Source organism: Nicotiana tomentosiformis, chromosome 12 (genome assembly GCF_000390325.3).
Source record: "Nicotiana tomentosiformis chromosome 12, ASM39032v3, whole genome shotgun sequence".
Classification (NCBI taxonomy): Eukaryota; Viridiplantae; Streptophyta; class Magnoliopsida; order Solanales; family Solanaceae; genus Nicotiana; species Nicotiana tomentosiformis.
Genome location: NC_090823.1, coordinates 130,093,122 through 130,105,964, shown reverse-complemented (window position 1 = coordinate 130,105,964; position 12,843 = coordinate 130,093,122). Strand labels below are relative to the sequence as shown.

At 35.6% G+C, this 12,843-nt stretch overlaps 2 protein-coding genes across 4 annotated transcripts; one reads left to right on the top strand and one right to left on the bottom strand.

Annotated features, from left to right (window-relative positions):
* The first annotated feature begins 352 nt into the window (after positions 1–352).
* LOC104117785 (probable magnesium transporter NIPA2) lies at positions 353–6,362 on the top strand. 2 transcript variants are annotated; one of them, XM_070190002.1, is made up of 9 exons: positions 353–585; positions 689–899; positions 1,933–2,019; positions 2,259–2,349; positions 2,443–2,603; positions 3,068–3,195; positions 3,300–3,437; positions 3,890–3,982; positions 5,528–6,362. In XM_070190002.1, the coding sequence occupies exons 2-9, from the start codon at positions 773–775 to the stop codon at positions 5,726–5,728; spliced, it is 1,026 nt and encodes a 341-aa protein (XP_070046103.1). In that variant the 5' UTR covers positions 353–585; positions 689–772; the 3' UTR covers positions 5,729–6,362. The 2 variants fall into 2 exon arrangements, with proteins under 2 accessions (XP_070046103.1, XP_009627188.1); XM_009628893.4 differs by having other exon boundaries at positions 354–585; positions 1,933–1,989.
* A 1,010-nt stretch (positions 6,363–7,372) lies between these two features.
* Positions 7,373–11,893, bottom strand: LOC104117784 (RPM1-interacting protein 4-like). Of its 2 annotated transcripts, none has more exons than XM_009628892.4 (4): positions 11,680–11,893; positions 8,739–9,446; positions 7,979–8,170; positions 7,373–7,616 (listed from the first exon to the last, which is right to left on the bottom strand). In XM_009628892.4, exons 1-4 carry the CDS (start codon positions 11,683–11,685, stop codon positions 7,584–7,586), a joined length of 939 nt encoding a protein of 312 aa, XP_009627187.1. In that variant the 5' UTR covers positions 11,686–11,893; the 3' UTR covers positions 7,373–7,583. The 2 variants fall into 2 exon arrangements, with proteins under 2 accessions (XP_009627187.1, XP_018633631.1); XM_018778115.3 differs by having other exon boundaries at positions 8,739–9,502; positions 11,680–11,855.
* Between the last annotated feature and the right edge of the window lie 950 nt (positions 11,894–12,843).

The window sequence follows — 12,843 nt, the reverse complement described above, 5'->3', positions numbered from 1 at the left end:
GTTTGCCTTAACACCGTTCAAGATTGCACGTGAAGCGACTGTTTAATTATATACTCGGCATCTCTCGTGTTTTGTCGACGTGGGATTTAACTAGGGTGTCCCAAAACCCCACGGTTAAACCGAAAAAAGCAGAAGAAGAATATCATAACGTAGAAAGGTAGCAAAAGGGTAGAAGAAAAGTTGAGGGACCAAAGTCCAAACAAACAAAGCCAATACAAGATTATTAATAACGTGGCATTCTGAAAACAAACCATAAAAAAGTGGCTTTACATTTGTGTGTATAGTTTTGTTTCTGAATCTCAAGTGTAACGTATTTCTCGTAGTATGACCTTTCTTCTATCTCAGAAGAGAGAGAAAAAGAAATACAGAAAGAAAGAAAAAAAAGAAAGTATATTCTGCCAGATAAAAATGAGAGACATAGAAGCTGGCTAAAGAAAAAGTTGAAATATATTGAAAATTAAACAATATTTTGTAGTAACATAAACTTTTTTCATCGACCCTTTATCTTAAATTCATCTATATTGGGAAAAAGGGCGATGTTTTATATCTTTAGCCACTTTATCACATGCAAAACAAACCCAAAAGGTTCGATTGTTTTATGGAAAATATTATATTTAATTGAATTTGTACGTTGTGCACGTAATTTTGTTGTGACAATGTGTTTTTTTTTTTTTTTTTTTGATTGCAGGGTTTTCATTAATGCAGACAGAAATTGGTTTTTGAATTTCTGAAACTTAAATTGTTAATCCTCTCCATTTTTTTTTTTTGAAAAATGAGAGGAATATCTGATAATGTTCATGGAGTTATATTAGCTATATCATCAAGTATTTTTATTGGATCAAGTTTTATTATTAAGAAGAAAGGCCTTAAAAAGGCTAGTGCAACAGGAACAAGGGCAGGTACACTTTCTTGATCTCCTCATTTGCATAATTCTTTTTAAATCTTTTGCATTCTTTATGGTATTGTTGGATATATAAATATTAACTTCATTGTCTTACATTGGTACCAAATTGGGTAGTTTTATGTATGTGCACCTATGGTTTAGACAATGTTGTACCTAGGATGGATTTTGTGCAAGCACTGTCGAGGGTATGTTGTTTTTATTAGTCGAGGGTCTATTAGAAATAGTCCCTCTATCTTACGCAAGGCAGGGATAAGATCTGCGTACATACTACCCTCCCCGGACCCCACATGTGAGATCATACTGGGTATGTTGTTGTTGTTGTAGTATTGTCGGCCTATTATCACAACTCGACTTGTAAGTAGGTTTTGATTTGGGGCTATAGAGGTTCTAATGCTTTACTTCTTGTCTCAAGTTGACGCTTACTTTGCATTTATTTTCAATCGGTGTCGGTCTATTGTGTATATATATATATATATGCGTGTGTTTGTGTGCGTGAAAATTTTTGGCGAAACAGTGTCACATGACACCCCTTATAGAAGGGTGTCTCCGCCACGACCTCCAATGTGTTCAGGAACATGTAATTTGTCCTTGTAGAAATTGGTTATTTTTCTTGTGTTTCTTACTTACATGCCAACATGCAAGTCATGTTAATATTGTTTTTTTTTTGTTGCTATATAAAGTTCATGTAGTTGACCTCAATTTGTTTGGGACTGAGACGTTGTTGTTGTTGTTGCTCTGCAATGTTCTAAAACACTTGTATTTAGAGTTCGTGGCATACACATGTCTGAAGTTGGAACAAACAACTTAGTTTCTGTTTTCATAGGAAGCTTTTGAACGATGAACATTACTATATGATTGTAATCACCTAAAAACATTTGGTGAATTAGGAATTTCAGCACAATTACTATTAATGGAGATTTTGCCTTTGCATTGAGCGTATCGTTAGTAATGTTATCTATTGTTTCTATTGAGGCTAGGATAAACTGTTCTGTTATATTGATTTCTAAGTAAGGTTAATTTTTGAACAGGTTCAGGAGGCCACTCTTATCTGTTGGAACCAATGTGGTGGGCTGGGATGTTAACTAGTAAGAGACATAACTCAAACTTAAATGTATGTTATCGATATTGAACTGCATATGTTGGCGTGGTGGGTGGCGTACCACCCACCACGCCAACATGTGCCGTTCAAATTCTGAAGTACATGCATAATCTTTGATATATATGTTCATACGCCACCCACCACGCCAACATGTGCCGTTCAAATTCTGAAGTACATGCATAATCTTTGATATATATGTTCATCTATGTAGTAGTGAAAGTATTATCTTAATCCTAAACTTTCATTTGCTTGCAGTGATAATTGGAGAAGGAGCTAACTTTGCTGCTTATGCATATGCCCCGGCAATTCTTGTAACTCCTCTAGGGGCTTTAAGTATAATCGTGAGGTATGTAACCAATGTAGCGATATTGGGGGTAGAATTTTACTTGTAAAAAGCTCTTTTTAGTTTCAAAAACTCATGTATAACTTTCCTTTGCAGTGCAGTGTTAGCTCATTTTATTTTAAAGGAGAGATTGCACATATTTGGTATTGTTGGTTGTGTCCTCTGCTTGGTTGGCTCTGTTAGTATTGTGTTACATGCTCCACTCGAAAGGAAAATCGAATCTGTCATGGATGTTTGGTACCTAGCAACCGAGCCAGGTAATTTCTCAAATGCCATCTCAGCTACATTCTTTCATTTTCTTAACCTTGCTTTTCACCTGCTGAAAAGTTTCCAGTCAGAGATTTATATGCCAGTAGAAAATATAGTGAGTGTCTCGTACTTTTCAATTTTATTTTGTATAATATTGGTCCGCGATGTGCTTATATGGAGTGACATGATTAGTCATGATTCATATAGCCGATCTCAACTGCCTTGGGATAGTAGCACGTTTGTTGTTGTTGCAGAGAAATAGGGAGGTAACTGCTGCCTTACAGGCATTGGCGTTTCTCTATATGGTGAAATCCTTATAGCTGAAACATTGGTCAAGTACTATATATAACAATACACTCTCTTTTTGATTGAAATAGTTTACAATAACAGCATAGAAACACTGGCTTTGTTTAGTTAATATTTACATGTGTTTATTTGTTTGAACTAACCAAATGGTTTTTGAGAAGAGCAGGATTCATTATATACACATGCGTAGTCGTGGTGCTGGTACTCGTCCTTATTTTCCGGTTTGTGCCTCGTTATGGGCAGAAGTATATGGTCATTTACATCGGAATCTGTTCTCTCACGGGGTCTCTCACGGTCAGTATATATGTTCTATTTTTACGCGTTTTCACCTGCAGTTCATGGTTCCTTATGTACATTTCGTATGCTTATAACTTGACTTTTCTCTTGTTGTTATTCAGGTTATGGGTGTGAAAGCAGTTGGAATCGCGCTTAAGCTTTCATTTGAAGGAAAGAATCAGTTCAAGTATTTCCAAACATGGTTATTTACTGTGTTTGTTACAATCTTTTGCCTTTTACAGCTGAACTATTTGAACAAGGTATTTGTTGGATTCCCTTTATGTGCAAACCAGGATACTGATTTGTATCTTCGACCATTATATACTGATCTTCCCTCATTTTACGTTTTAACATATATATATATATATATATATATATATATATATATATAGAAAACTTTTAGTTTTACCGCTTAGATGATTGATTTGAACTAAAAATTGACAGGGAAAAGGAGTCACCAATTTGTAGTTTCAAGTGTGTATTTTATGTTTTCATATATTATGCATACGTGTGACCAAGAAGTCACAAGTTCGAGTCGTTGAAACAGCCTCTTGCAGAAATGCAGGTAAGGCTGCGTACAATAGACCCTTGTGGTCCGGCCTTTCCCCGGACCCCACGCATAGCGGGAACAACCGGGCTGCCCTTTTATATCTTATGGATACACTTGTTATCTTCATAATGTTAACTATGACTCTGCTATTGTGTTTTGTAGGCACTTGACACATTCAATACAGCAGTGGTTTCTCCTGTATATTATGTCATGTTTACAACACTAACCATTCTTGCCAGCATGATAATGTTTAAGGTAATTCAGTATTCAGATTTGGGATTCTCTTTTCTGCATTCTTTAGTTTTATCAACTTCCACTTCTTAAAGATGTGCAAAAATGGTTTGTAATGCCGGACCATGAATCATTTTTTATTACTATCATGTCCATTTTCTGTAATATTGCATGCCCTCTCCTTCTTTGTAGTTGCAAAGATAATGAAAATCATTCTATCTTACAATCATGTCCATTTTCTGTAAGGATTTAACTTGTACACTCCGGCCGTGTAAAGAAGTGTTATACTATCCGTATATCTTAACCTGTTGTACCAGGTAAACTGCCAGATCTTTAGATGACTTGATATTGTAAGAGTTCTTTTACATTGTCTGCGTATAGAAGTTAAACTCTTATAATAATTTGGACGCCATCTCCTTCATTATAGTTGCAAAGATAATGAAATCGAGTAATTTTAAGCAGTGTTTTAAAAGGTGTGGGCGTAAGCCGAGGCGTTTTACATATGTCTCAGCGAAGCGTAAGCCCCGAGGCACGGGGTGTAAGCCTCATGGGTATTTAATTTTTAATATTTTATAAAATAATATAATTACAGTAAATATTTATAAACGGGTAAAATTGCATAAAAATTAAAGAAAACTATAAATATGTGAAAAATATATATATATATATATATATATATATATATATATATATATATATATATATATATATATATATATATTAAAGAAAACTATAAATGTGCTACATCCCCGCAAAAAACTTGTCAAAATAATTATTATTATTATATGCTACTTACAAGCACAAGTAACTTGAGTCGAAAAGAATAAAATTTTCTACATGCAGGAACAAATAGGATGACTAACCTGCAATATAAAATTTGAACTTGCTACTATGAAGGAGAATGGAGTTCTCTTTGTATTTGTAAAAAAATTAAATATTCATTGTTTTGGGAGATATTAGCAGACTAGCGAACAGGATAAAGAATTGGGAAAGGCCATAAATTAGGGCTTTAATTAATAAAAAGTTCTTGATTTTAAATTTCATACATTTCAGTTCTTTTTTAAAACTTTTGAGTAATTACAAGCTGACTTTTGAGAATTTGGGATATGAAGGACTTATTCAACAAATTTTGTTTTAATTTGAAAGTCTCTGGGGCTTACGCCTCACTACAAAAACGTGTCTCAAACGCCTGAGCGTACGCCCCGAATTGCTGGGCGTACGCCTCTTGAGACTTTCGCCCCACACCATTGCCTCGGGACGTTTTTGGTGTGCCTCGCCCCAGGGCTCTCCCCAAAAACACCTTTTAAAACACTGATTTTAAGGGCAGTAAATGATGTTTTAGAAGAAAAAAATTCTCTAATTGTGTACAATGGATATGTTTGGAAGATAAACTTATGCAAAATAAGAAGTTTAATGTAATTGGCATATTTTGTTCCACCTGTGGCATAATTACCAGCCTATCAACTAGCCAAAGTGTAAATATGTTCTGTTTTTTCTTGATTGTTTATTTCATCTGAATGTTACATCTAAAAAATATTTCAAACTTGACAATTGTTTTATGGGATGCAGGACTGGGATCATCAGAATGCAACACAGATAATAACAGAATTATGTGGCTTTGTAACTATCCTCTCTGGTACTTTTCTCCTTCACAAGACCAAAGACATGGGAAATAGTCCAACAACAAGCATTATTCTCCTTCCAAAAACAACCAAGGACACAGAAAGTAAGCCAACAGGCGAAACCCCGAAACTTACGGTTGAGGTATGAAACAATTTCACAAGGGTTGTGATCATAGGCGGAAGCATGATTTAAACCACTGAATCCATTTTTTGCAATTATGGGCTCAAAACTTCGTATTTGTAGAAATTTTGGTGATACTACACACACACACACATATATATATATATATATATATTTATGCCGTGTAAAACTACTGGGTTCAGTTGAACAACGTTATGTCTGCCTCGGGTTGTGATCTCTTCTTGCATCATGGAAGATAGAAGCATTTCTTATTGGAGAAAACATTACTAGGGAAACTTAGAATTCTGAAGATGAGAGGCATCTATTTGAAGCTGGCAAAGAGAGGCAATGCTTACTCCTTTGTGTTATTTTGACTTCACTAATTATTCTAAGTTTGGATCACATTTGACATGCTTCTTTGAATGTACACTGATATTGTGAGAAGACAGCTGGATTTGAGATCTTCCTGGTAACTATTTCATTGTGTATATAGTACATGAGTACAATCTGTATTGAAATTTTATTGGTTAATTTGTCTAGAAGTTGTTATTTTTTTTAATTTTTTTTTTTTTGATTTAAGCTCTTGGAACATATGGATTGTAAACATAATGCACATTGTAATGTTAGAATATTCTCTACGAGTTCGTTAGTTACTTGTGTATATGCCTCTCTACCTTTAACTAGAGGTCTTAGGTTCGAGACATGAGAATAAAGAACTTCTCTAAGAAGCGCTTTACCTCTCCCTTGGCGTACACACGTCCTAATTAGTCGGGCCAATAGGTCTAGAATACCGGATGGTTAAACCAAAAAAAAGCAACTTTTCTTATTAAACACTCTAGCTCGTTTTGCTTTAGCTATTTCTGGAAATGTAAATACTCTAGATCCTGTTGCTTTATCTCTGTCCTAAAAATGTTTCCTAGGAAAAAGAATTTTTCCTGTTTATGTAAACATAGTGTGGGATTCTTTCTATCAGTTTACCCTATACAAACATTAATGCAGCTCCATTTTAGTTGAAAAGAAAAGGGAAAAAAGAAAAAGAAAATCAACTCTATTAGCCTGAATAAAAAAAGAGGTGCAATAGCAATAAAAATTGCTTAATGGATACCTCAGCGAAGCATTGTGTAATTCAGTCAATTAGATATTTAAAAATTTCACATGGTCATTAAGATGAAAATTACCAGGGTAGCAAACCAAGAAAACATTTTCACAACCACATTAATTAACCATGGTTGAGTCATAAATAGGAGTGAGAATTACGCATTAATTAACCATGATTAAGTGATAAAATTATATGTAGAAGACACAAGTAATGTTATCCTTGTTTTGGTGTAAATACCGCGGTGCAGATAAATCTTTCCTGTAACAAATAAGGGCACAGGCCACAAGTTTGCAGATAGGGAGAGACAGAATTCAAATACCACACAATTCCATTTCTTGCATATATGCTTCTGACTCCGAGCAACAGTTGAGCAAAAGCTTGATTAACAAAACATTATGATAACTACAACATACCCAGTGTAATCCCACGTAGTGGGGTCTGGGGAGGGTAGTGTGTACGAAGACCTTACCCCTACCTCGTAGAGATAGAGATGCTGTTTTCAATAGACCCTCGGCTCAGTAAAAATAATATGATAACTCTGCATTATGAAAAGGAAGCCAGCACTATGTGGATACCAGAAAAAGAAGAATGTTATCTGTCCATTTCAATTTGTTTGTTTTTTTCCTTTCCCTTCGCCGTTTTCTAAATAAAAAGAGTTCTCATCCAAAGCACACAATGAACAACATATATACCAGACCTAAACCTATACATAACCAAAGTTTTATGTTTTAAAATAGGCTACATGCCCCAGGTACTTTTTGTTAACCCCCATCCTCAGAACTGTCAACTCCGACCCCACGGAAAGCACAAACATCCCTGCGAAGAACAGAGAGGTCAGAAAACAAAAACTATGCCTCGATCCCACGCAAGTTGGGATTGGCTATGAGAGGTTAGAAACGTAAAACAAAAATGTGGGTAATTCTTTACTAGAGTGATTAGTAAGAGGTCATTCATTATCTTCTTGTTGCAACAATCTCTGGAAAAACTATGACAATGTTTTGGAGTTTCGCAAACAATTAGACTGCAGCATATTTAAAAGAAGCTTGGTCCAACACGAATGAGTTACATACAATGAGGTTGGGAGTTCGAGTCACTAAGATGGGGAAAAGCCACTGCCGGCCCCTGGAGAGGGGGTTAGGGGAGGGGGATTGCCATATCAGAAAACCAAATGTACATACCTTTGCACTGTCATTTCCGTATCGCTTCTGACTGTTGGAATAAGATGTATCAGTTGATGTGCCAGGTACTTTTGCTGCACCAGTCTGCTTCTCCTCTCGCACTTTGTCAAATATTTGTGAGTAACCTTCTGCTGATGCAGGATCACTCTCATCCCAGTCACCAAATTTAGGAACAGCAGGGCTGTCATCAGACTGCAAATACACTGTGTTATACTCTTCCTATGACTACTGAAAGCAGTATGCGCCTATTTGTAGTTGCCATATACGTTGACGATCAAAGAGTACATTAAGATAGATAGATTGGCTTGTGGGATAGTCTATACGTCCCAGACACACCCCTTTTCTACGGAGTAGATTTCCTTACCTTTTTCTTTTTCCTTTTCTTTGGATTTCTTTTCTTTTTTATTTGGAAGTAAGCTTACACATTATTCCCAAAGTCGGTGGAAAAGTAAAATAGGAAAGTAGTGTAAAATAACCAATCATGAAGGTTTGGAAATGAAGTTCGCCCATCAGAAAGGTAATCAGCAGTCGTCACGAAAAGAAAAAGAGTTGCATCATAAATGATGCCATCATTGAAATGGAAGACCTTTTATTTGTTCTCACTACAAGTTTTCTTGGACTAATTCACAACAATTATAGAGAACAGGAATATATTTCATCTGTGAGTTTGGCAAGGGACCTATGTTTATCGCTGCAGAAGTGTCTTAATAATCATACTTGTGCTGGTTGTAGATAGCAAGAAAATGACAAAAAGACATACCATGTCATCACCTTTCGTAACTGATCTCAAGCGGGATCTTCCAGGTGTAGAGGGAGCCAGACCTTGATTACCTTCAGATGAAACCTTTCTTTCCCACGACGGAGAGGAAAATGCGCCACCTTTGCTTCCAACCCTTCCCTGGGAATGTGGATGCAGCGGAGAGTGCTCAATACTGCGATCAGGTCCCACACTTTGCTGAGAGACCCGCTTAGGTGTAGCACCACCACTTAAGCCGCCATAGCGATGATGAGGTGATTCCATAGGAGTTCTTCTCCCCGTGTTCTCATTGCGCATTGGGGAATCAGTAGGTCTCCTCAGATACTCTTCTCTACTTGGCCGACGTTCATGCCTTGCTGTTGGGATTTCCGCACCCTTCATTGTTTCTGATTCTGACTTGTTGCCTACAGATTTCACACCATATCGTTGTGGAGATGAGTAAGTTGGAGCTTTTTGACCCATAGTGTCTGGGTGCAATGGGGAGTCAATTGATTTCCGCGGTTCTACATCATCTCTCCTGGAAAAACGCTCATCTTTTGATCGTACTGCATCTCTTCCATTTTGACCTTTTACTTCTGCCTCAGGATCCTGAGAATCATTTGGATTCATTTTACTGCCTTTCTTACCCTTACTAGCATTCTCAAAATAGGCAGTATAGGCAACATCTTCGTCGTTCTCCCAGTTGCCAAATTTTGGTACTTGTGAGTGCTTCTGCAAGAATATGCAAACCACATTCATGTTGCATTCGAGCTTCTAGGCAAGTGTAGCTTAGAGCCCGACCTCCATTTAATTAGATATGCAAGTAAAAATAAAGAAAAATAGAGAAAGTGTAACACAAAACAAGTCTTTATGACGTGGTAAAATAAACTCAAGTAAAGGCGAGTTTCCTGTATAGAAAAGAACACCTCTACTTTTCCTGTGGTAAAATAAGCACAAGTAAAGACCTAGAGATGATCACACAGGGTTAATCTGGTTTAGCAGGTACAATGGAACAAAAATTGTAGAGAAAATGCTCATCTTCCAACATCTAAACATCATTCTTTGGAGTAAAAACAAAAGGAAAAAAATAAAAGAAGATGAGAAGAGTCGAACCAACTAAAGTCCCAAATGCACCCATCCAAAGATATAAGTACTAAACTATATGTGATATGAAACGAATTGATATCAGAACACGGAGAAGAAGTAGAAAATTAATTGTAAAAAGGACCATCATTCCTAGAGCAAAGCAGATAACTTACGTTACGCCGTAGTGGAATACTTAGCTTAACATTTATAATATACTGCCACATGGAATCACTCAAGAATTAGGCTTTTATGGAACTTAAGTTAACTCTTTAGCCTCAAAAACTCGCTAGCTTAGATGCCTTAAACTCAACTGGAAGTATAGGGGACGATCATTTTGACGGTCCGGGTGTTACCAAACATGAGAATACCCAAGGACTCTAAATATGTGATAAAACCCTTAGAACCGAATTGCTTAGTTCAAGGCCACACTTAATCCCCATTTGCCTCAAGAACCAGTACATGGCAAACGTTAGTGTCACAATCATGTCCATATCCGGCAAAATGTTCTACATACAAGAAGTAAACAGCTATAATTTGTATGCTGCCTTTTGCCTATTGCCTACTAACTAATCTTAATACTGAATGGTAAACTGGAGAGACAAAGCAGAAACAACCAAATAAAACAGGCAGGGTTGAGATGTTTGCATTCAGAGATAAGCAAGACTGCTCGTTTTAACACCACAATGCATGTCAACTTTCAGTATCACTAATACTATCAATCATCTAATAAAAGATGGATAAGAGCTTGAGAAAAGGTCAGTATCGTGCAACACATAAATCTGGTTTTACTTCAGTCTGTACTCTATTTCCATTTGCCAGAGAATCGAAGCAAAATAAGGAAGGCTAATGTTTATGGGTCAACCTAGCCTATATAGACTCCACGCTCCAGCTGACAGAAATCAGTTGAGTGGATAAGAGTCACCGCATTGTGTTTCTAAGATGCATACTACACTCTAATCGATTCTACAATGTTTAACAATAGCTTCGTGGTATTACCAAGTGACAATCTGCTTAAAAACAGCATTACTTCTCAGACTCGAAGAAAGTGCATAAATTGCACTTAGTTCTACATCTTATGAAATTCCAATAATTGCAGCACAGTGAAAAAGCTAAAAGACGGGTTTGCACTCTTTCACATTTCTCTATCCATTATCATTAACTTTGGTCTCTTTACAAGATTAACAGATCTTTACCTAGTCCCAAAAAACTAGCTCAAGTGCTCAACTCTCTAGCTTCAAAAGTACTATTCCGCGAAAATTCAAAACTGAAATGCCCTTCTACAATCACATTTTTTTAGGGAAGATCCGTAATTATATGTTTCTTAATTGCAGCTTGTAATAATATATGGATCCAGCTTAACAGGGGCGGATGTAGAGTTTGGTTGCCGGGTTCATTTGAACCAGCACTTTCGACGCAAAACATAAATTTATGTGTAAAAATTCATTAAAATTGCAACAAATAGCAGGTCTGAACCCATAACTTTGAAAATAAAATGGGTTCAATGCTAAAACCTTAAAAGTTTGAATTCATAGAATCTAAATAGTGGATCCGCCTTTGCAGCTTAACACTTCCAGCAAAACCTGTATTTTTTATGTGGATTCACTAAAACCCCACAAAATACACATAAGCACCTAAGTTTATCCACTCATTCACAAAATCAAGTTAATTTCAACACCAAGAATCAAAAAAGTTCAATCAATCAACTATGGCTCAGTCCCATAAACAGAAACCCATTAAGCTATTAAATCAATATTGTCTTTTTCAACTCTCAGAACTTCCAAGGAAACCATTTTTAGCATAACAAACATTCCACAGAATACACAATCATTTCAGCTTAACATTTATCAAAATACAAGAGAGAAATAGATCAAGAACTCACAGCCATTATAAAGGGTAAGTACAGTTAAACAGCAGCAGCTTAGAAAAATTCAGCTGAGATGTTAAGATGAAAGCTTTCACTGTTGTTTCCAAGATTTTATTTTTCTTTCTTCTTTCAGCTGAGGGGTTGGATGACTAGGTGACTGGCGCCACCAATGACGTTTGACATCCCACATACTCTTGTCAGATCAAAAGGATATTTTCTAATTAGAAATGGAAAAGTATTAGTCGCTCCGTTACTATTTATGTAATCCTGTTTGATTTGACGATCACGGGCTTTAAGAAAAAAAAAAAAAATCGAATTTATGGTCCTAAATAAGTTAAAAATGAGCTCAGAGTATTTGTGCGGTTATAAAAATTTCTCATTAAGGGTAGAATTGTAAGTTTAAGCTAAATTATTTTTAAATTTAGAAATGGATCATTCTTTTTGAAACGGATCAAAATAGAAATAGGTTCACATAAAACGAATATTTTTTTTTTAATCTGATTATCAATTACTCCCTCCGTCCCAATTAATATGGGCGGAGTTTGACTCGATGATGAGTTTTAAAAATAAATGATTATATGATTTAATCATTCGTGTGGCTATAAATCATCTTATTAAAATTAAATTATTTCTAAATAAGAATATATTACATATTTTTTTGAAACATATGTCATAGCAGAGCTGTCTTGTCATATCTAAAATGACTATTGCTACCGGTACATGAAACTTAAAATCATTAATTAATAGTCGCGACATACACAAATCATTTCATGACATTATGTTATATATAAAGCAATTTTAAAAAAATTAACATATATATATATATTGCTAATATACAAAAAAAAAATTATATAATACTTTTGACATTGTGTTACACTACGAATGTTTAACTCACTATTTAATTTAATGGAAAAAAAAAATGACACATATTTTCAAGCACATGGTGTAGCCAGTCGTGAATTTGTCGGCACTGGACAGTGTAACCAACATGCTACAATGCACAACCGTCACATCCTCATCTGTCCTCCTTTAATTTATATTTATATTTATAGTAATACTAATATATGTTGAAGGACTAATAAATTATGGGTTATCATTTTTCCTAATGTTTTCTCTAGAAGAAAATAATGACCCGTTTCATATCTCTTGACACTTTTACTTTATGGGTGTTAATTTGAC

Bases quoted from the DNA above. Each gene is read 5' to 3' on its own strand.
- LOC104117785 (XM_070190002.1), top strand. From the start codon at position 773: ATGAGAGGAATATCTGATAATGTTCATGGAGTTATATTAGCTATATCA. The intron at 2,020-2,258 runs GTTATCGATATT...ATTTGCTTGCAG, and splicing joins TAACTCAAACTTAAATGTAT to TGATAATTGGAGAAGGAGCT. The intron at 3,983-5,527 runs GTAATTCAGTAT...TATGGGATGCAG, and splicing joins CCAGCATGATAATGTTTAAG to GACTGGGATCATCAGAATGC.
- LOC104117784 (XM_018778115.3), bottom strand. From the start codon at position 9,473: ATGAATGTGGTTTGCATATTCTTGCAGAAGCACTCACAAGTACCAAAA. The intron at 8,171-8,738 runs GTATGTCTTTTT...GTGTATTTGCAG, and splicing joins TTACGAAAGGTGATGACATG to TCTGATGACAGCCCTGCTGT. The intron at 7,617-7,978 runs GTATGTACATTT...TGTTCTTCGCAG, and splicing joins ACGGAAATGACAGTGCAAAG to GGATGTTTGTGCTTTCCGTG.